This window comes from Pleurodeles waltl, chromosome 7 (genome assembly GCF_031143425.1).
Source record: "Pleurodeles waltl isolate 20211129_DDA chromosome 7, aPleWal1.hap1.20221129, whole genome shotgun sequence".
In the NCBI taxonomy this organism is placed as follows: Eukaryota; Metazoa; Chordata; class Amphibia; order Caudata; family Salamandridae; genus Pleurodeles; species Pleurodeles waltl.
The window spans coordinates 87,244,133-87,267,799 of record NC_090446.1 but is presented as its reverse complement, the minus strand read 5'-3'; the positions used below and the strand labels follow the sequence as shown (position 1 = coordinate 87,267,799).

Genomic DNA, 23,667 nt, shown 5'->3' with positions numbered 1-23,667 from the left:
TGGTATCAAACTTCTCAGCACAATAAATGCACACGGATGCCAGTGTACATTTTATTGTGAAATACACCCCAGAGGGCACCTTAGAGGTGCCCCCTGAAACCTTAACCAACTACCCGTGTAGGCTGACTGGTTTTAGCAGCCTGCCACACTCGAGACATGTTGCTGGCCACATGGGGAGAGTGCCTTTGTCACTCTGTGGCCAGTAACAAAGCCTGCACTGAGTGGAGATGCTATCACCTCCCCCAGGCAGGATCTGTAACACCTGGCGGTGAGCCTCAAAGGCTCACCCCCTTTGTTCCAGCACCACAGGGCGTTCCAGCACCACAGGGCACTCCAGCTAGTGGAGTTGCCCGCCCCCTCCGGCCACGGCCCCACTTTTGGCGGCAAGGCTGGAGGAATTAATGAGAAAAACAAGGAGTCGTCACTGGCCAGTCAGGACAGCCCCTAAGGTGTCCTGAGCTGAAGTGACTCTAACTTTTAGAAATCCTCCATCTTGCAGATGGAGGATTCCCCCAATAGGGATAGGAATGTGACCCCCTCCCCTTGGGAGGAGGCACAAAGAGGGTGTACCCACCCTCAGGGCTAGTAGCCATTGGCTACTAACCCCCCAGACCTAAACACGCCCTTAAATTTAGTATTTAAGGGCTACCCTGAACCCAAGAATTTAGATTCCTGGAACTTACAGAAGAAGAGGACTGCTGAGCTGAAAAACCCTGCAGAGAAGAAGAAGACACCAACTGCTTTGGCCCCAGCCCTACCGGCCTGTCTCCCTCCTTCAGAAGAAACCTGCTCCAGCGACGCTTTCCCTGGGACCAGCGACCTCTGAATCCTCAGAGGACTGCCCTGCTTCCAAAAGACCAAGAAACTCCAGAGAACAGCGGCTCTGTTCAACAAAGACTGCAACTTTGTATCCAGAGGAGCAGATTTAAAGACCCCTGCAATCCCCGCAAGAAGCGTGAGACTTGCAACACTGCACCCGGCGACCCCGACTCGACTGGTGAAGAACCAACACCTCAGGGAGGACCCTCCGGCGACGCCGAGACCGTGAGTAACCAAAGTTGTCCCCCCTGAGCCCCCACAGCGACCCCTGCAGAGGGAATCCCGAGGCTCCCCCTGACCGCGACTGCCTGACTCTGAAATCCCGACGCCTGGAAAAGACCCTGCACCCGCAGCCCCCAGGACCTGAAGGATCGGAACTCCAGTGCAGGAGTGACCCCCAGGAGGCCCTCTCCCTTGCCCAGGTGGTGGCTACCCCGAGGAGCCCCCCCCTTGCCTGCCTGCACAGCTGAAGAGACCCCTTGGTCTCCCATTGAAATCCATTGGAAACCCGACGCTTGTCTGCACACTGCACCCGGCCGCCCCCGCGCTGCTGAGGGTGTACTTTCTGTGTGGACTTGTGTCCCCCCCGGTGCCCTACAACACCCCCCTGGTTTGCCCTCCGAAGACGCGGGTACTTACCTGCTGGCAGACGGGAACCCGGGCACCCCCTTCTCTCCATTGAAGCCTATGCGTTTTGGGCACCACTTTGAACTCTGCACCTGACCGGCCCTGAGCTGCTGGTGTGGTAACTTTGGGGTAGCTCTGAACCCCCAACGGTGGGCTACCTTGGACCCCAATTTGAACCCCGTAGGTGGTTTACTTACCTGCAAGAAATAACATTACTTTACCTCCCCCAGGAACTGGGAAAATTGCAGTGTCCACTTTTAAAACAGCTAAATGTGTTTTATGTAAAAAGTATATATGCTATTGTGATTGTTCAAAGTTCCTAGAGTACTTACCTGCAATACCTTTCAAATGAGATATTACATGTAGAATTTGAACCTGTGGTTCTTAAAATAAACTAAGAAAATATATTTTTCTATAACAAAAACCTATTGGCCTGGAATTGTTTCTGAGTGTGTGTTCCTCATTTATTGCCTGTGTATATGTACAACAAATGCTTAACACTACTCCTTTGATAAGCCTACTGCTCGACCACACTACCACAAAATAGAGCATTAGTATTATCTCTTTTTGCCACTATCTTACCTCTAAGGGGAACCCTTGGACTCTGTGCATACTATTCCTTACTTTGAAATAGTGCACACAGAGCCAACTTCCTACAGGGACCATTCACGGAAGATTGTTCTTTTTTTTTTTTTTCCAACAACCCACACCTCTCACTCACAAAGGGGGTCCCCTATTGTCCATCCTTCCATCTTGCTCCTTACTAGGCCAAGCATGGTTCTTGTGTTGGCATTCCTATATTCAATGATTTCTCATCCCCTCCTGGTTGCATTTGGGAACCACACTGACCTCACCCACAAGAGGATTCTTTCTCTTGCGGGTTCCTGAGGCAGCCCGTACTGACTGGGCCTTATTTGTTGTGTGCTCTTTTGTTTACCACTGATGTTCTAGGGACATCAATTCTTTCACACACCATTTGGATAATCAAAATACTCCCTCTGGGCACTTCACTCTCCAGCGGAAGCAAAGTTGGGGAGTCGAAGCTCACCCTAGGAGTAAGAAACATAAAATATGTTTCCAAAACTTCACAAAACCATGTGAAAGACTCCCTATCCCATACATTGATGTTATTTTGTAGCAATTTACATTAAAATATGAACAGGGGTGGGCTTTGAAGCTGAAATTCACAGTTTGCTGAAAGGCCTTCCTTAATACCAGCTTCTGCCATTGAAGCCAGTTTGTAATTATACAAAGCGAGCCTTCCTCAGTACCCCAAGCCCTGCAGCTCTAATTCTTTTCACCTTTTCCATGTCTGAGGGCACCCAGTCCTTCAATCACAGCGTAGCGTTATTAAATAAAATACTAATAATGGGTTTTGATCTACCCGCTATGTTACCTTTCCTCCTATAAAATTCTTCATATGCATGTATCCCATTCACCGCTAAAACTCTCTTGGCAATTACACCGCTCCACCTGTGCAATCTTGTCATTACTGGCTCTTACTTATTCTCAGTCCTTTTGTGTGCAGAGCTTTTGATCTCTCTTCGTCCTGAGCTCTCTTTCCTCTTTGTTTCACCATTCCATGCTCTGTCTGCTGATGCTTTTTCTTGCTTTTCTTCCACTGCCTTTTTTTGATAATTTTTCTTTCTCATTCCAGGTTCAGGGAGCGGCGGTTCCACCCGTCCGTGAAGCTGACACGGAGGTTTTATCCCCACACGCACAACATGGATGGCTTCTTCGTAGCGAAATTCAAGAAGTTCTCCAACACCATCCCGAAACCAGCAAAGGGTACAACCTCCTTAATGTTTCTTGTTAGTTTACTCCAACAACAGTAAAGGCACATATACCACCCCTCACTGGCATTGCCATCCACCATCACCTCAATACATGCCTCCAGCCATCTTCCTTACAATATACTTTTTAGCAAGCACAAGTTTTCCATCCTTCCTAGAGCTGACCCTCCTACACCATCAACCCACAGCTGGAGCTCCCTTTGAACTAGTCAAACCTCCACAGCCAGTTCTCCTGGTTCACTTCCAAGCAATTCTCCATTCAATATACTGTGCCTCCACTCCTTCCTCAACAAGCAGTGCAGCTGCTCATTCCTCCATAGCTAGTACCCCTACTACATAGACTAATGCGAACACTCCCAATCCATCTCCCTCAGTGGATGCTCTGACACAGCCCTTTACAGGCATCATGCCTACTCAATACCCCAAAGTTTGCATTTAAACTTCATTGCCCACCTCCACTAATCCCGACCCACTCCCCAGGGTCAGGTCGATTGCACCAGCCTCCATGTCCACAGCTTCTGCACCATCCTAGGACAGGGAAATCCATTTGGTTCTTGTTTATTGTGTTCATTTCTTATGTAAACTCTCTACTTTTCCTTTCAGATGGTGAAAACACAGAGGAAGACATTACAGAATCTACAGCCTTGCCCACAACAGAAGCCCTAGCAACACAACACACCACTCCAAAGGCAAAAGGTCAAGGCAAGAATGTGACCAAAGAGGTGCTTCCAGCACTACCACTGGGAAAGGAGGCAAAACAAACCCAGAAGAGCTTAAAGAAGAAACATAAGCCTTTTCAGAAGCATCAAGGTGCCCCTAACCGGGTTGGCAAACTGGGAAACAAGAGCCATGGTATTGCTGGCAAACAACGAAATAAGAGCCCGGTGGGCAAGGCCGGCAAACGAAAATTCAAAAAGTTTAAGAAGAGTAACTAAGGGCTGCTTTGCTTGAGGGACTACCTCAGTTTTGTGTGCACAACTCTCATTGGACTGCTTGGTCGATCGCCCTAATGGACTTTCCATTATTTTTAGCTGTTCCCATCACCAGAGTTCGGCCAGAGAATGGACATCATGGTTTTTAAATCCACTGATTGTACTTGTGTTTTTATAGCTACAAGGTGTATGCTCCTACACTTCTGTGAATTTGAAATATCCCAACGAGAACCTGGTGAATCAACAGACAAGATAATGCCTTCCAGTGTCCCTCTGTTTTTCCGTGGCGGGTGCCAAGCTCGACGGCAGGTTGCTGTATCTGAGAAGAACAAATTAATTGGAACACGTTGGTAAATGACTCTACAGAGAGAGAAGTCTGACCGCGGGTACCCCCACAGTACCCTAAGTGTTCTTTTTCCAGATGGACAGTGCCACATTATAAAGGAGGATTGACACATCTACAGCTCCCTCTCTGCTCCTTCCGATGAATAAATCTTTTTCACCTCCCCCATTGCACGTCCTGTTTATTATGTAGAGAAGCTCTTGCTAAACTCTGAGACTGTTTGCTTTTGTTCCCTGGACATAGACGTTCTAGCCACCTGGGGCATATAGAAACCTGATCAAAAGGCAGATATCCTACAGAAAACACTTGTCTTGTGGCCAGCAGTGCATCCTCCCAGACGTTCCCTGGCTAAAGTAGGGCTTTACCTGTAAAAGGCATTGTGTATCGGGACAAGGAGCCTAAGTCTGATGTAGGTCATGAGGCCGGGGGATATGAGCAGGTCCCTGACACCTTTAGAAACCATCATCTCTTAAGTTTTGAAGGGGAGAATTTCAGATGCTGGGATGATACTGAGACAGCATTTGGTGAATAGCCCCATAGTGCCATTTTGTTTATGGAATTCTACGCAAGTGGTGAGAGATTTGTAGGTTCATCAGGGTGTAAAAGGGCTTTTGCCACTTGAACCTGATACAGATTCACATGCTGTGCAGAATACTACCCCGTTGTAGTTTGGACTCTTGCTCTGGGCAAGACTGCTGATTCAAGAATGACAGTACTTATGTTTGTAGGCGACTATGCCTATCCTACAACAAGTTGCAACTGTAGTCCCAACCCCTCTGGCTTACTAGCAGTATCTCACCAAAAACCCAAACAGTTAAAGATGATTTGTGTCAGCCTTTACGCATGGACTCAGAAGTATGACATCTCAGGGAGTGTTGTGGTTAAAGGGAGATTACCCCTTTCTCACAGATATTTCTTGTCTCAACCAAACACAGGCAATAACGAAGATGCAGTACTGTTTCAATAGTTTGTATTTAATACAGTCTGCAATCTGCGGAAAATCGCATAGGCTGCAATGATTTGGATAATGATCAGTGCAAGAAGTAGAATTGTAAAGACAAGGGTCATGATTATAAAGACCCCTACCATCTTGCAGTAGCATGAAAAGACATTGAGTGTGGGATATGTCCTAATACCCTACCATAAGAGGCCTAACCTTCTACCTAGAGGAGAGCTGGGTATGTTAAACCTAATCTGCAAATGCCATGTGTAGGAAGTTGGCTCTGTATGCACTATTTCAAAGTAAGGAATAGTATGCACAGAGTCCAAGGGTTCCCCTTAGAGGTAAGATAGTGGCAAAAAGAGATAATACTAATGCTCTATTTTGTGGTAGTGTGGTCGAGCAGTAAGCTTATCAAAGGAGTAGTGTTAAGCATTTGTTGTACATACACAAGCAATAAATGAGGAACACACACTCAGAGAAAATTCCAGGCCAATAGGTTTTTGTATAGAAAAATATATTTTCTTAGTTTATTTTAAGAACCACAGGTTCAAGATTTACATGTAATAATTCAAATGAAAGGTATTGCAAGTAGGTACTTTAGGAACTTTGAATTAGCAAAATAGCATATACAGTTTTCACATAAATGACATATAGCAATTTTAAAACTAGACACTGCAATTTTCAACAGTTCCTGGGGGAGGTAACTGTTTGTTAGTTTTTGCAGGTAAGTAAACCACCTACGGGGTTTAAGTTTGGGTCCAAGGTAGCCCACCGTTGGGGGTTCAGAGCAACCCCAAAGTTACCACACCAGCAGCTCAGGGCCAGTCAGGTGCAGAGGTCAAAGTGTTGCCCAAAACGCATAGGCTTCAATGGAGAAGGGGGTGCCCCGGTTCCAGTCTGCCAGCAGGTAAGTACCCGCGTCTTCGGAGGGCAGACCAGGGGTGTTTTGTAGGGCACCGGGGGGGACACAAGTCCACACAGAAAGTACACCCTCAGCAGCACGGGGGCGGCTGGGTGCAGTGTGCAAACACGCATCGGGGTTGTAATTGAAATCAATGGGAGATCAAGGGGTCTCTTCAACGATGCAGGCAAGGGGGGGGCTCCTCGGGGTAGCCACCACCTGGGCAAGGGAGAGGGCCTCCTGGAGGTCACTCCTGCACTGGAGTTCGGATCCTTCAGGTCCTGGGGGCTGCGGGTGCAGAGTCTTTACCAGGCGTCGGGATCTGAGGAGCAGACAGTCGCGGTCAGGGGGAGCCTCGGGATTACCTCTGCAGGCGTCACAGTGGGGGTTCAGGGGGGGCAACTCTGGCTACTCACGGTCTCGCAGTCGCCGGGGAGTCCTCCCTGAAGTGATTGTTCTCCACAAGTCGAGCCGGGGGCGTCGGGTGCAGAGTGTCAAGTCTCACGCTTCCGGCGGGACACGCAAGTTGTTTCAAAGTTGCTTCTTTGTTTCAAAGTTGCAGTCTTTGGTGAACAGGGCCGCTGTCCTCTGGAGTTCTTGGTCCTTCTAGAGCAGGGCATTCCTCTGAGGATTCAGAGGTCGCTGGTCCCTGGGGAAAGCGTCGCTGGAGCAGTGTCTTTAGAAGTGGGGAGACAGGCCGGTAGAGCTGGGGCCAAAGCAGTTGGTGTCTCCGTCTTCTCTGCAGGGTTTTTCAGCTTAGCAGTCCTCTTCTTCTTAGGTTGCAGGAATCTATCTTGCTGTGTTCGGGGGGGCCCTAAATACTCGATTTAGGGGTGTGTTTAGGTCTGGGAGGGCAGTAGCCAATGGCTACTGTCCTTGAGGGTGGCTACACCCTCTTTGTGCCTCCTCACTGAGGGGAGGGGGGCACATCCCTATTCCTATTGGGGGAATCCTCCAAAATCAAGATGGAGGATTTCTAAAGGCAGGGGTCACCTCAGCTCAGGACACCTTGGGGGCTGTCCTGACTGGTGGGTGACTCCTCCTTGTTTTTCTCATTATCTCTCCTGGACTTGCCGCCAAAAGTGGGGGCTGTGTCCAGGGGGCGGGCATCTCCACTAGCTGGAGTGCCCTGGGGCATTGTAACACGAAGCCTGAGCCTTTGAGGCTCACTGCTAGGTGTTACAGTTCCTGCAGGGGGGAGGTGTTAAGCACCTCCACCCAGAGCAGGCTTTTGTTTCTGTCCTCAGAGAGCACAAAGGCCATCACCACATGGGGTCAGAAACTCGTCTCTCAGCAGCAGGCTGGCACAGACCAGTCTGTCCTGCACTGAACAATTGGGTAAAATACAGGGGGCATCTCTAAGATGCCCTCTGTGTGCATTTTTTAATAAATCCAACACTGGCATCAGTGTGGGTTTATTATTCTGAGAAGTTTGATACTAAACTTCCCAGTATTCAGTGTAGCCATTATGGAGCCGTGTAGTTCGTTTTTGACAGACTCCCAGACCATACAGGGAGTGCAGAATTATTAGGCAAGTTGTATTTTTGAGGATTAATTTTATTATTGAACAACAACCATGTTCTCAATGAACCCAAAAAACTCATTAATATCAAAGCTGAATATTTTTGGAAGTAGTTTTTAGTTTGTTTTTAGTTTTAGCTATGTTAGGGGGATATCTGTGTGTGCAGGTGACTATCACTGTGCATAATTATTAGGCAACTTAACAAAAAAAAATATATACCCATTTCAATTATTTATTATTACCAGTGAAACCAATATAACATCTCAACATTCACAAATATACATTTCTGACATTCAAAAACAAAACAAAAACAAATCAGTGACCAATATAGCCACCTTTCTTTGCAAGGACACTCAAAAGCCTGCCATCCATGGATTCTGTCAGTGTTTTGATCTGTTCACCATCAACATTGCGTGCAGCAGCAACCACAGCCTCCCAGACACTGTTCAGAGAGGTGTACTGTTTTCCCTCCTTGTAAATCTCACATTTGATGATGGACCACAGGTTCTCAATGGGGTTCAGATCAGGTGAACAAGGAGGCCATGTCATTAGATTTCCTTCTTTTATACCCTTTCTTGCCAGCCACGCTGTGGAGTACTTGGACGCGTGTGATGGAGCATTGTCCTGCATGAAAATCATGTTTTTCTTGAAGGATGCAGACTTCTTCCTGTACCACTGCTTGAAGAAGGTGTCTTCCAGGAACTGGCAGTAGGACTGGGAGTTGAGCTTGACTCCATCCTCAACCCGAAAAGGCCCCACAAGCTCATCTTTGATGATACCAGCCCAAACCAGTACTCCACCTCCACCTTGCTGGCGTCTGAGTCGGACTGGAGCTCTCTGCCCTTTACCAATCCAGCCACGGGCCCATCCATCTGGCCCATCAAGACTCACTCTCATTTCATCAGTCCATAAAACCTTAGAAAAATCAGTCTTGAGATATTTCTTGGCCCAGTCTTGACGTTTCAGCTTGTGTGTCTTGTTCAGTGGTGGTCGTCTTTCAGCCTTTCTTACCTTGGCCATGTCTCTGAGTATTGCACACCTTGTGCTTTTGGGCACTCCAGTGATGTTGCAGCTCTGAAATATGGCCAAACTGGTGGCAAGTGGCATCGTGGCAGCTGCACGCTTGACGTTTCTCAGTTCATGGGCAGTTATTTTGCGCCTTGGTTTTTCCACACGCTTCTTGCGACCCTGTTGACTATTTTGAATGAAACGCTTAATTGTTCGATGATCACGCTTCAGAAGCTTTGCAATTTTAAGAGTGCTGCATCCCTCTGCAAGATATCTCACTATTTTTGACTTTTCTGAGCCTGTCAAGTCCTTCTTTTGACCCATTTTGCCAAAGGAAAGGAAGTTGCCTAATAATTATGCACACCTGATATAGGGTGTTGATGTCATTAGACCACACCCCTTCTCATTACAGAGATGCACATCACCTAATATGCTTAATTGGTAGTAGGCTTTCGAGCCTATACAGCTTGGAGTAAGACAACATGCATAAAGAGGATGATGTGGTCAAAATACTCATTTGCCTAATAATTCTGCACTCCCTGTATACTCTTATGGCTACCCTGCACTTACAATGTCTAAGGTTTTGCTTAGACACTGTAGGGGCATAGTGCTCATGCACCTATGCCCTCACCTGTGGTATAGTGCACCCTGCCTTAGGGCTGTAAGGCCTGTTGGAGGGGTGATTTTCCTATGCCATAGGCAGTGTGAGGTTGGCATGGCACCCTGAGGGGAGTGCCATGTCGACTTAGTCATTTTCTCCCCACCAGCACACACAAGCTGGCAAGCAGTGTGTCTGTGCTGAGTGAGGGGTCCCTAGGGTGGCATAAGACATGCTGCAGCCCTTAGAGACCTTCCCTGGCATCAGGGCCCTTGGTACCAGGGGTACCAGTTACAAGGGACTTACCTGGGTGACAGGGTTGTGCCAATTGTGGAGACAATGGTACATTTTAGGTGAAAGAACACTGGTGCTGGGGCCTGGTTAGCAGGGTCCCAGCACACTTCTCAGTCAAGTCAGCATCAGTATCAGGCAAAAAGTGGGGGATAACTGCAACAGGGAGCCATTTCTTTACACTCATTTATTGCCTGTTTGTGTACAACAAATGCTTAACACTACTCCTTTGATAAGCCTACTGCTCGACCACACTACCACAAAATAGAGCATTAGTATTATCTCTTTTTGCCACTATCTTACCTCTAAGGGGAACCCTTGGACTCTGTGCATACTATTCCTTGCTTTGAAATAGTTCATACGGAGCCAACTTCCTACAGTATTTCACTCAGGTATCTTAGGAACTTTGAATCAACACAATAGCATGTACAGTTTTGGCAAAAATGGCAATAAGCTATTTTAAAATTGGACACTGCAAAATTCAACAGTTCCTGGGGGAGGTAAGTATTGGTTAGTTTTGCAGGTAAGTAAAGCACTTACAGGGTTCAAAGTTGGGTCCAAGGTAGCCCACCGTTGGGGGTTCAGGGCAACCCCAAAGTTACCACACCAGCAGCTCAGGGCCGGTCAGGTGCAGAGGTCAAAGTGGTGCCCAAAACGCATAGGCTTCAATGGAGAAGGGGGTGCCTCAGTTCCAGTCTCCCAGCAGGTAAGTACCCGTGACTTCGGAGGGAAGACCAGGGGGGTTTTGTAGGGCACCGGGGCGGGGACACAAGTCAGCACAAAAAGTACACCCTCAGCGGCATGGGGGCGGCCAGGTGCAGAGTGCAAACAGGTGTCTGGTTTGCAATAGGTTTCAATGGGAGACCCAGGGGTCTCTTCAGCGAAGCAGGCAGACAAGGCGGGGGCTCCTCAGGGTAGCCACCACGTGGGCAAGGGAGAGGGCCACCTGGGGGTTGCTTCTGCACTGGATGTCGGATCCTTCAGGTCCTGGGGGCTGCGGGTGCAGTGTCTTTACCAGGCGTCGGGTTCTTGGAAGCCGGCAGTCGCGGTCATGGGAGCCTCTGGATTCCCTCTGCAGGTGTCGCTGGGGGGGCTTAGGGGGGTCAACTCTGGCTACTCACAGGGTCACAGTCGCCGGGGAGTCCTTCCTGTAGTGTTGTTTCTCCGCAGGTTGAGCCTGGGGCGTCGGGTGCAGAGTGGAAAGTCTCACGCTTCCGGCAGGAAACGTGGAGTCCTTTTAAAGTTGTTTCTTTGTTGCAAGTTTTGGTTTCTTTGGAACAGGGCCGCTGTCCTCGGGAGTTCTTGGTCCTTTTAGATGCAGTGTAGTCCTCTGAGGCTTCAGAGGTCGCTGGACCCTGGGGAGCGCGTCGCTGTTGCAGTTTCTCTTGAAGTGGGGAGACAGGCCGGTAGGGCTGGGGCCAAAGCAGTTGGTGTCTCCGTCTTCTCTGCAGGGCTTCATGTCAGCAGTCCTTCTTCGTCTTCGTCTTCAGGTTGCAGGAATCTAGTTTCCTAAGTTCTGGGGAGCCCCTAAATACTGAATTTAGGGGTGTGTTTAGGTCTGGGGGGGCAATGCCAATGGCTACACCCTCTTTGTGCCTCTTCCCTGAGGGGAGGGGGGCACATTCCTATTCCTATTCTTCTTCTGCAAGATGGAGGATTTCTAAAAGTAAGAGTCACCTCAGCTCAGGACATCTTAGGGGCTGTCCTGACTGGGGAGTGACCCCTCCTTGTTTTTCTCATTATCTCCTCCAGCCTTGCCACCAAAAGTGGGGGCAGTGGCCGGAGAGGCGGGCATCTCCACTAGCTGGGATGCCCTGTGGCGCTGTAACAAAGGGGGTGAGCCTTTGAGGCTCACCGCCAGGTGTTAAAGTTCCTGCAGGGGGCTTTGTTCCTGGTCACAGAGAGACAAAGGCACTCTCCCCATGTGGCCAGCAACATGTCTGGTGTGTGGCAGGCTGGCAAAAACCCACACTGGAAGTCCGGTATGTTTTCAGGGGGCATCTCTAAGATGCCCTATGGGTGTATTTTTACAATAAAATGTACACTGGCATCAGTGTGCATTTATTGTGCTGAGAAGTTTAATACCAAACTTCACAGTTTTCAGTGTAGCCATTATGGTGCTGTGGAGTTCGTGTTTGACAGACTCCCAGACCATATACTCTTATGGCTACCCTGCACTTACAATGTCTAAGGTTTTGCTTAGACACTGTAGGGGCATAGTGCTCATGCACATATGCCCTCACCTATGGTATAGTGCACCCTGCCTTAGGGCTGTAAGGCCTGCTAGAGGGGTGACTTATCAATACCATAGGCAGTGTGGGGTTGGCATGGCACTCTGGGGGGAGTGCCATGTCGACGTAGTCATTTTCTCCCCACCAGCACACACAAGCTGGCAAACAGTGTGTGTGTGCTGAGTGAGGGGTCCCCACGGTGGCATAAGACATGCTGCAGCCCTTAGAAACCTTCCCTGGCATCAGGGCCCTTGGTGCCAGGGTTGTGCCAATTGTGGAGACAAAGGTACAGGTTAGGGAAAGAACACTGGTGCTGGGGCCTGGTTAGCAGGGTCCCAGCACACTATCAAATCATAACTTGGCATCAGCAAAGGCAAAAAGTCAGGGGGTAACCATGCCAATGAGGCATTTCCTTACACAACCCCTCCCCCCCCCCCAACAAAAGAGGATGAGACTAACCTTTCCCAAGAGAGTCTTCATTTTGTAAGTGGAAGAACCTGGAAAGGCCATCTGCATTGGCATGGGCAGTCCCAGGTCTGTGTTCCACTATAAAGTCCATTCCCTGTAGGGAGATGGACCACCTCAACAGTTTTGGATTCTCACCTTTCATTTGCATTAGCCATCTGAGAGATCTGTGGTCAATTTGAACTACAAAGTGAGTACCAAAGAGGTATGGTCTCAGCTTCTTCAGGGACCAAACCACAGCAAAGGCCTCCCTCTCAATGGCACTCCAACGCTGCTCCCTGGGGAGTAACCTCCTGCTAATGAAAGCAACAGGCTGGTCAAGGCCATCATCATTTGTCTGGGACAGAACTGCCCCTATCCCATGTTCAGAGGCATCAGTCAGCACAATGAACTGCTTGGAGTAATCTGGAGCTTTGAGAACTGGTGCTGTGCACGTAGCTTGTTTCAGGGTGTCAAAGGCCTGTTGGCATTCTATAGTCCAGTTTACCTTCTTGGGCATTTTCTTAGAGGTAAGTTCTGTGAGGGGTGTCACTATGGATCCATATCCCTTCACAAACCTCCTATAGTAACCAGTCAAGCTAAGGAATGCCCTGACTTGAGCCTGGGTTTTTGGAGCTACCCAGTCCAGAATAGTCTGGATCTTGGGTTGGAGTGGCTGAACTTGGCCTCCACCTACAAGGTGTCCCAAGTAAACCACACTACCCTGCCCTATCTGACATTTGGATGCCTTGATAGAGAGGCCTGCTGCTTGCAGGGCCTGCAAAACCTTCAAATGGGCCAGGTGATCCTGCCAGTTGGAGCTAAAGACCGCAATATCATCAAGATAAGTTGCACTAAAGGACTCCAAGCCAGCAAGGACTTGATTCACCAACCTTTGGAAAGTGGCAGGGGCATTCTTTAAGCCAAAGGGCATCACAGTAAACTGATCGTGCCCATCAGGTGTAGAGAATTCTGTCTTTCCTTTTGCTCCTGGTGCCATTTTTATTTGCCAGTACCCTGCTGTCAAGTCAAAGGTACTCAAGTACTTGGCAGCACCCAATTTATCAATTAACTCATCTGCCCTTGGAATGGGATGGGCATCGGTCTTGGTGACCAAATTAAGTCCTCTGTAGTCCACACAAAACCTCATCTCTCTTGCCATCTTTGGTGTGAGGTTTGGGGACTAAGACCACTGGGCTAGCCCAGGGGCTGTAAGAGTGCTCAATGACTCCCAATTCCAGCATCTTGTGGACTTCCACTTTGATGCTTTCCTTAACTTGGTCTGACTGTCAAAAAATGTTGTTTTTGACAGGCATGCTGTCTCCTGTGTCCACATCATGGGTACACAGGTGTGTCTGACCAGGGGTTAGGGAAATGAGCTCAGCAAACTGTTGCAGGACCTTCCTACAGTCAGATTGCTGTTGGCCAGAGAGGGTGTCTGAATAGATCACTCCATCTACTGAGCCATCTTTAGGGTCAGTGGAGAGGAGATCAGGGAGAGGTTCACTCTCAGCTTCCTGCTCCTCATCTGTAACCATTAACATGTTTACATCTGCCCTGTCATGAAAGAGTTTGAGGCGGGTCACATGGATCACCCTTTTGGGGGTCCAGCTAGTGCCTAGGTCTACCAGGTAGGTGACCTGACTCTTTCTCTCTAGCATTGGGTAAGGACCACTCCATCTGTCCTGAAGTGACCTGGGAGCCACAGGCTCCAGAACCCAGACTTTCTGCCCTGGCTGAAACCCAACCATAGCAGCCTTTTGGTCATACCACATCTTTTGGAGTTGTTGGCTGGCCTCAAGGTTTTTACTTGCCTTTTCCATGTACTCTGCCTTCCTGGAACATAGGCCTAGTACATAGTCCACTATATCTTGCTTAGGCTCATGAAGAGGTCTCTCCCAGCCTTCTTTCACAAGAGCTAGTGGTCCCCTTACAGGATGGCCAAACAGAAGTTCAAAGGGGGAAAACCCTACTCCCTTCTGAGGCACCTCTCTGTAGTTGAAAAGCAGACATGGCAAGAGGACATCCCATCTCCTTTTGAGTTTTTCAGGGAGCCCCATGGTCATGCCCTTCAATGTCTTGTTGAATCTTTCCACAAAACGATTGGTTTGTGGATGGTATGGTGTGGTGAATTTGTAAGTCACCCCACACTCATTCCACATGTGTTTTAGGTATACTGACATGAAGTTGGTACCTCTGTCAGACACCACCTCCTTAGGAAATACCACTCTGGTAAAGATGCCAATGAGTGCTTTTGCTACTGCAGGGGCAGTAGTGGACCTAAGGGGAATTGCTTCAGGGTACCTAGTAGCATGATCCACTACTACTAGGATATACAGATTCCCTTCCCTGAGACTGTGGGAGGTTCAAGTGGACCCACTATGTCCACTCCCACTCTTTCAAAGGGGACCCCCACCACTGGAAGTGGAATGAAGGGGGCCTTTGGATGGCCACCTGTCTTACCACTGGCTTGACAGGTGGCACAGGAGGCACAAAACTCCTTTACTTTCTGGGACATGTTGGGCCAATAGAAATGGTTGACTAACCTCTCCCAAGTCTTGGTTTGTCCCAAATGCCCAGCAAGTGGAGTATCATGGGCTAAGGTCAGGATGAACTCTCTAAACTCCCGAGGCACTACCACTCTCGTAGTGGCACCAGGTTTGGGATCTCTTGCCTCAGTGTAAAGGAGTCCATATTCCCAATAAACCCTATGTGTTCCACTGATTTTTCCTTTGGTCTCTTCAGCAGCTTGCTGCCTAAGCCCTTCAAGAGGGGGACAGGTTTCTTGCCCCTTACACAGCTGTTCCCTTGTGGGTCCCCCTGGGCCTAAGAGTTTAACCTGATAAGGTTCCAACTCCATGGGCTCAGTTCCCTCAGAGGGCAGAACTTCTTCCTGGGAAGAGAGGTTATTTTTCTTTTGCTGTATTGAAGCTGGTTCCCCAGTCTTCTTTCCTTTCCTCTTGGAGGGTTGGGCCATTATTCCAGGCTCCAACATCTCTTTTTCACCCTGAGCCTTGCACTGTGCCCTTGTCTTGACACACACCAGTTCAGGGATACCCAGCATGGCTGCATGGGTTTTGAGTTCTACCTCAGCCCATGCTGAGGACTCCAGGTCATTTCCAAGCAAACAGTTACTTGGATAGCAGAGGAGACTACCACCTGTTTCAGGCCAGTGACCCCTCCCCATTCTAAAGTTACCATAGCCATGGGATGTACTTTAGTCTGATTGTCAGCGTTGGTGACTGGATAAGTTTGTCCAGTCAGGTATTGTCCTGGGGAAACCAGTTTCTCTGTCACCATTGTGACACTGGCACCTGTATCCCTCAGGGCTTCTACACTAGTCCCATTAATTAAGGGTTGCGGCCTGTATTTTTGCATATTAGGGGGCCAGGCAGCCAGTGTGGCTAAGTCCACCCCACCCTCAGAAACTAATGTAGCTTCAGTGTGAACCCTGATTTGCTCTGGGCACACTGTTGATCCCACCTGGAGACTGGCTATTCCAGTGCTAGCTGGAGTAGTTGTAGAAGTGGAACCTTTCTTGGGACAGGCCTTGTCTCCAGTTTGGTGTCCAGGCTGATTACAGCTATGACACCAAGCCTTTTTGGGGTCAATGTTTTTACCCTTGTACCCAAAATTGGATTGTGAAGAGGCTTTGGACCCTCCCTCCTGAGCAGGTTTTTGGGGCCCTGTAGAAGACTCTTTACTTTTACCCTTGGATATCTCAACACTCTTCCCCTGGGGAGTCTTTGTGGCCCCTTTCCTTTGGTCACCCCCTGTGGAAGTCTTGGGGAGAACTTGGACCTAGGTCTACCAAATGCTGATGCAGTTTATCATTGAAACAATTACTTAAAAGGTGTTCTTTCATAAACAGATTGTACAGCCCATCATATTCATTTACACCACTGCCATTAATCCAACCATCCAATGTTTTGACTGAGAAGTCAACAAAATCAACCCAGGTCTGCCTCGAGGATTTTTGAGCCCCCCTTAACCTAATCCAGTACTCCTCAGTTGAGAATCCAAAGCCCTCAATCAGGGTAGCCTTCATGAGGTCATAGGATTCTGCATCTTTTCCAGAGATTGTGAGAAGTCTATCCCTACACTTTGCAGTGAACATTTCCTAAAGGAGAGCACCCCAGTGAGATTTGTGTACTTTTCTGGTTGCGCAAGCCCTCTCAAAAGCTGTGAACCATTTGGTGATGTCATCACCATCTTCATATTTTGTTACAATCCCTTTGGGGATTTTTAGCATGTCAGGAGTATCTCTGACCCTATTTAAGTTCCTGCCACCATTGATGGGAGCTAAGCCCATCTCTTGTCTTTTCCTTTCTATGGCTAGGAGCGCTCTCTCTCCAAAGCCAATCTTTTGGCCATCCTGGCTAACAGGAGGTCATCTTCACTGAGGCTACCCTCAATGCTTCCAGAGTTGCTGGACTCCCCTGTGGGACAAGCAGCATCTCTGACTATCACTTGTGGAGTCAGGGTTGGAGGAACCCTGTTCTCCCTAACTAGGAGTGGAGGGGGGAAATTCTCCTCCACTTCACTAGCATCATCCTCTGTAAGGATATCTTCAGAGGGGTTGTCTCTAGCAAACTCTGCCAAGAGCTCCTGGAGCTCTACTTTGGTAGGGTTTGATCCAGTTTTTAATTTCTTGATTCTGCAGAGAGTCCTTAACTCTGACATCCTAAGATGTAGGTAAGGTGTGTGGTTGAGCTCCACCACTGTCTCTTCTGCAGCAGACATTATTTCTCTAAAAGTTGGGATACTTTTTAAGAATCTAAAACTATCTCTACAACTTAATCCAAACTTTTACAAAACTTTTAAACTCTAAAAGAAATGCTAACAGGGACTAACACAAGGCCCTAGCAGGACTTTAAAAAAATTAGAAAAAATAGCTCAAATTGCAAAAATCTGTTTCTAATGACAATTTTTGGAATTTAGTCGTGTGATCAGGTATTGGCTGAGTAGTCCAGCAAATGCAAAGTCTTGTACCCCACCGCTGATCCACCAATGTAGGAAGTTGGCTCTGTATGCACTATTTCAAAGTAAGGAATAGTATGCACAGAGTCCAAGGGTTCCCCTTAGAGGTAAGATAGTGGCAAAAAGAGATAATACTAATGCTCTATTTTGTGGTAGTGTGGTCGAGCAGTAGGCTTATCAAAGGAGTAGTGTTAAGCATTTGTTGTACATACACACAGGCAATAAATGAGGAACACACACTCAGACAATTCCAGGCCAATAGGTTTTTGTATAGAAAAATATATTTTCTTAGTTTATTTTAAGAACCACAGGTTCAAGATTTACAAACAATACTTTAAATGAAAGGTATTTCACTCAGGTATTCTAGGAACTTTGAATAATCACAATAGCATGTACAGTTTTGACAAAAATGGCAATAAGCTATTTTAAAAGTGGACACTGCAAAAATCAACAGTTCCTGGGGGAGGTAAGTAAATGTTAAGTTCACAGGTAAATAAAACACAGGGTTTAAAGTTGGGTCCAAGGTAGCCCACCGTCGGGGGTTCAAGGCAACCCCAAAGTTACCACACCAGCAGCTCGGGCCGGTCAGGTGCAGAGGTCAAAGTGGTGCCCAAAACACATAGGCTTCAATGGAGATAGGGGTGCCCCGGTTCCAGTCTGCCAGCAGGTAAGTACCTGCGTCTTCGGAGGGCAGACCAGGGGGGGTTTGTAGGGCACCGGGGACACACAAGCAGGCACAGTAAGTACACCCTCAGCGGCACAGGGGCGGCCGGGTGCAGAGTGCAAACAGGTGTCGGGCTTTCAATAGCAATCAATGGGGAGACCCGGGAGACTCTTCAATGATGCAGGCAGGCACAGGGGGTGCTCCTCGGGGTACCCACCACCTGGGCTAGGCAGAGGGTCGCTCCTGCACTGGAGTTCGGTTCCTTCAGGTTCTGGGGGCTGCGGGTGCAGTGTGGTTTCCAGGAGTCGGGTTCCTTGAAGCAGGCAGTCGCGGTCAGGGGGAGCCTCTGGATTTCCTCTGAATGCGTCGCTGTGGGGGCTCAACTCTGGCTACTCACGGGCTCGCAGTCGCCGGGGAGTCCTCCCTGTGGTGTTGGTTTTCCTCAGGTCGAGCCAGGGGTGTCCGGTGCAGAGTGGAAAGTCTCACGCTTCCGGCGGGAAATGTGTGGTCTTTAAAAGTTGCTTCTTTGTTTCCAAAAGTTGCAGTTTCTTGAACAAGGCCGCTGTTCTCAGGAGCTTCTTGGTCCTTTAGATTCAGGGTAGTCCTCTGAGGCTTCAGAGGTCGCTGGACTCTGTTTGATGTGTCGCTGTTGCAGTTTTGTTCGAAGTAGGGAGACAGGCCGGTGGGGCTGGGGCCAAATCAGTTGTCCTCTCCATCTTCACTGCAGGGCTTCAGGTCAGCAGCCCTTCTTCTTTAGGTTGCAGGAATCTATCTTCCTCGGTTCTGGGAGCCCCTAAATATTCAATTTAGGGGTGTGTTTAGGTGTGGGAGGGCAGTAGCCAATGGCTACTGGCCCGGAGGGTGGCTACACCCTCTTTGTGCCTCCTCCCTGTGGGGAGGGGGCACATCCCTAATCCTATTGGGGGGATCCTCCATGTGCAAGATGGAGGATTTCTAAAAGTAAGAGTCACCTCAGCTCAGGACACCTTAAGGGCTGTCCTGACAGGGGAGTGACTTCTCCTAGTTTTTCTCATTATCTCCTCCAGCCTTGCAACCAAAAGTGGGGGCGTGGCCGGAGGGGCGGGCATCTCCACTAGCTGGGATGTCCTGTGGTGCTGTAACAAAGGGGGTGAGCCTTTGAGGCTCACCGCCAGGTGTTAAAGTTCCTGCAGGGGGAGGTGAGAAGCACCTCCACCCAGTACAGGCTTTGTTCCTGGCCACAGAGTGACAAAGGCACTGTCCCCATGTGGCCAGCAACATGTCTGGTGTGTGGCAGGCTGGCAAAAACCCACACTGGAAGTCGGGTATGTTTTCAGGGGGCATCTCTAAGATGCCCTATGGGTGTATTTTTACAATAAAGTGCACACTGGCATCAGTGTGCATTTATTGTGCTGAGAAGTTTGATACCAAACTTCCCAGTTTTCAGTGTAGCCATTATGGTGCTGTGGAGTTCGTGTTTGACAGACTCCCAGACCATATACTTTTATGGCTACCCTGCACTTACAATGTCTAAGGTTTTGCTTAGACACTGTAGGGGCACAGTGCTCATGCACCTATGCCCTCACCTGTGGTATAGTGCACCCTGCCTAAGGACTGTAAGGCCTACTAGAGGGGTGACTTATCAATGCCATAGGCAGTGTGAGGTTGGCATGGCACTCTGAGGGGAGTGCCATGTCGACGTAATCATTTTCTCCCCACCAGCACACACAAGCTGGCAAGCAGTGTGTATGTGCTGAGTGAGGGGTTCCCAGGGTGGCATAAGACATGCTGCAGCCCTTAGAGACCTCCCCTGGCATCAGGGACCTTGGTACCAGGGGTACCAGTTACAAGGGACTTACCTAAGTGCCAGGGTTGTGCCAATTGTGGAGACAAAGGTACAGGTTAGGGAAAGAACAATGGTGCTGGGGCCTGGTTAGCAGGGTCCCAGCACACTTTCAAATCATAACTTGGCATCAGCAAAGGCAAAAAGTCAGGGGGCAACCATGCCAAGGAGGCATTTCCTTACACTCCGCAAACCTAAAATTTAGCTTAAAAAAAAAAAAAACACATCGAATTTTCCCACATTACTGTGTTGGATCACCGCACCAGGACAAATTTCCTTCCACCCAAAGTTCCCCTCAGTCTCCCGGTTAAAATGATACCTCACTTGTGTAGGTGGGCCAAGTGCCTGTGACAGAGAAGAGCCAAAAACATGTCGAAATTGAGGGGGAACCAAAGAGGCTCCAAAAGGGCAGTTGGAAAAAAACATTTTTAGGCTGACAAGTAGGGCATGATTTTTATCTGTATAGATGAGACAATGCTGGGTGGTAGGAATTTTGCAGGGCATTGTGGGTAAGAAAATATTGCGGGGTGCATTTGAAGCACACCACCCTGGAATCACCCAGATGTTTAGTTTTCAGATGTGTCTAGGTCTTGTGGATTTTTCTACATGGCAGCGTCCGAAAGTCCAAAAAGTGTAGCCCTCGCCATTCCAAGTGGGACGATTTTGAGAGTTAGCCAAGCTCTCATGGCCCAAATGTAAAACCAAAACCCAAAACAATCAAATGTCCTCTTGCTTGCCGTGGGATAAGATGTTTTAGTGTGTGGGGGAGAGCTGAAAGACTGTTACCCCCTTCAGTAGGGGTAGGGGCAAAACCAGGCCCATTCTGTTTGGTAGCCATCACCCCACTATTTTTTATTATTTTTTTAATTCCCTAGTGTAAGGAAATGCCTCCTTGGCATGGTTACCCCCTGACTTTTTGCCTTTGCTGATGCTATGTTTTGAATTGAAAGTGTGCTGAGGCCTGCTAACCAGGCCCCAGCACCAGTGTTCTTTCCCTAACCTGTACTTTTGTTTTCACAATTGGCACACCCTGGCATCCATGTAAGTCCCTTGTAACTGGTACCCCTGGTACCAAGGGCCCTGATGCCAGGGGAGGTCTCTAAGGGCTGCAGCATATCTTATGCCACCCTGGGGACCCCTCACTCAGCACAGACACACTGCTTGGCAGCTTGTGTGTGCTGGTAAGGACAAAACGAGTAATTTGACATGGCACTCCCCTCAGGGTGCCATGCCAACCTCACACTGCCTATGCAGTATAGATAAGTCACCCCTCTAGCAGGTCTTACAGCCCTAAGGCAGGGTGTACTATACCATAGGTGAGGGCACCAGTGCATGAGCACTGTGCCCCTACAGTGTCTAAGCAAAACCTTAGACATTGTAAGTGCAGGGTAGCCATAAGAGTATATGGTCTGGGAGTCTGTCAAACACAAACTCCACAGCACCATAATGGCTACACTGAAAACTGGGAAGTTTGGTATCAAACTTCTCAGCACAATAAATGCACACTGGTGCCAGTGTACATTGTCTTGTAAAATACACCCCAGAGGGCACCTTAGAGGTGCCCCCTGAAACCTTAACCAACTACCCGTGTAGGCTGACTGGTTTTAGCAGCCTGCCACACTCGAGACATGTTGCTGGCCACATGGGGAGAGTGCCTTTGTCACTCTGTGGCTAGTAACAAAGCCTGCACTGGGTGGAGATGCTGTCACCTCCCCCAGGCAGGAGCTGTAACACCTGGCGGTGAGCCTCAAAGGCTCACCCCCTTTGTGCCAGCACCACAGGGCACTCCAGCTAGTGGAGTTGCCCGTCCCCTCCGGCCACGGCCCCACTTTTGGCGGCAAGGCCGGAGGAAACAATGAGAATAACAAGGAGCCCCTAAGGTGTCCTGAGGTGACTCTAACTTTTAGAAATCCTCCATCTTGCAGATGGAGGATTCCCCCAATAGGGATAGGAATGTGACCCCCTCCCCTTGGGAGGAGGCACAAAGAGGGTGTACCCACCCACAGGGCTAGTAGCCATTGGCTACTAACCCCCCAGACCTAAACATGCCCTTAAATTTAGTATTTAAGGGCTCCCCTGAACCCAGGAACTCAGATTCCTGCAACCTAAGAAGAAGAGGACTGCTGAGCTGAAAAACCCTGCAGAGAAGACGGAGACACCAACTGCTTTGGCCCCAGCTCTACCGGCCTGTCTCCCCCCTTCAGAAGAAAACTGCTCCAGCGATGCTTTCCCCAGGACCAGCGACCTCTGAATCCTCAGAGGACTGCCCTACTCTAAAAGGACTAAGACACTCCCGAGAACAGCGGCCCTGTTCACCCAAGGCTGCAACTTTGTTTCCAAAGGAGCAACTTAAAGACAACAGCGTTTCCCACCAGAAGCGTGAGACTTGCAACCCGGCGACCCCGACTTGACTGGTGGAGAAACAACACTTCAGGAAGGGCTCCCGGCGACTCCGAGACTGTGAGTAACCAAAGTTGTCCCCCCTGAGCCCCCACAGCGACGCCTGCAGAGGGAATCCCGAGGCACCCCCTGACCGCGACTGCCTGACTCCCAGATCCCAACGCCTGGAAAAGACCCTACACCCGCAGCCCCCAGGACCTGAAGGTTCGGAATTCCAGTGCAGGAGTGACCCCCAGGAGGCCCTCTCCCTTGCCCAGGTGGTGGCTACCCCGAGGAGCCCCCCCCCCTTGCCTGCCTGCATCACTGAAGAGACCCCTTGGTCTCCCATTGATTTCAATTACAAACCCGACGTGTGTTTGCACACTGCACCCGGCCGCCCCCGTGCTGCTGAGGGTGTACTTTCTGTGCTAACTTGTGTCCCCCCCCCCCCCCCGGTGCCCTACAAAACCCCCCTGGTCTGCCCTCTGAAGACGCGGGTACTTACCTGCTGGCAGACTGGACCGGGGCACCCCCTTCTCCATTGAAGCCTATGTGTTTTGGGCACCACTTTGAACTCTGCACCTGACCGGCCCTGAGCTCCTGGTGTGGTAACTTTGGGGTTGCTCTGAACCCCCAACGGTGGGCTACCTTGGACCCAAACTTGAACCCCGTAGGTGGTTTACTTACCTGCAAGAACTAACAATTACTTACCTCCCCTAGGAACTGTGAAAATTGCACTGTCTAGTTTTAAAATAGCTATATGTGTTTTACTTGAAAAGTATATATGCTATGGTGATTATTCAAAGTTCCTAAAGTACTTACCTGCAATACCTTTCATGCAAAGTATTACATGTAGAAATTGAACCTGTGGTTCTTAAAATAAACTAAGAAAATATATTTTTCTATACAAAAACCTATTGGGCTGGAATGGTCTCTGAGTGTGTGTTCTCATTTATTGCCTGTGTGTATGTACAACAAATGCTTAACACTACTCCTTTGATAAGCCTACTGCTCGACCACACTACCACAAAATAGAGCATTAGTATTATCTCTTTTTGCCACTATCTTACCTCTAAGGGGAACCCTTGGACTCTGTGCATACTATTCCTTACTTTGAAATAGTGCATACAGAGCCAACTTCCTACACCTAGCATCTAGTAGACTTTCTGCCCCCCACCCACCTCTGGTGTGGATCGGTGGTAATTGCCTAATCTGCCCACTGGTGGGCAGAACAACTTTGGCCCCACTTATTTGGGGTGGGGGTATGGCCATACCCCCACCCTCTTATTTTGGAGAAAAAAAAATCGTCTCTGGTCTCGGTGGGCTTTTTGCCCCCCTTGGGGGCAGATGGACCTTCCAAAACTCGGCCA

General features: G+C 49.1%; 1 protein-coding gene across 2 annotated transcripts in view; it reads left to right on the top strand.

The window, feature by feature from the left end:
- The window catches only part of NOP2 (NOP2 nucleolar protein), a 318,038-nt gene extending 313,356 nt beyond the window's left edge, over nt 1–4,682 (top strand). For both annotated transcript variants that reach the window (XM_069243103.1, XM_069243104.1), the window contains exons 16-17: nt 3,104–3,234; nt 3,843–4,682. In XM_069243103.1, coding sequence (XP_069099204.1) covers nt 3,104–3,234; nt 3,843–4,174 — 463 coding nt within the window. In that variant the 3' untranslated portion in view covers nt 4,175–4,682. The remainder of the gene's footprint in view (nt 1–3,103; nt 3,235–3,842) is intronic.
- Nucleotides 4,683–23,667: the final 18,985 nt, after the last annotated feature.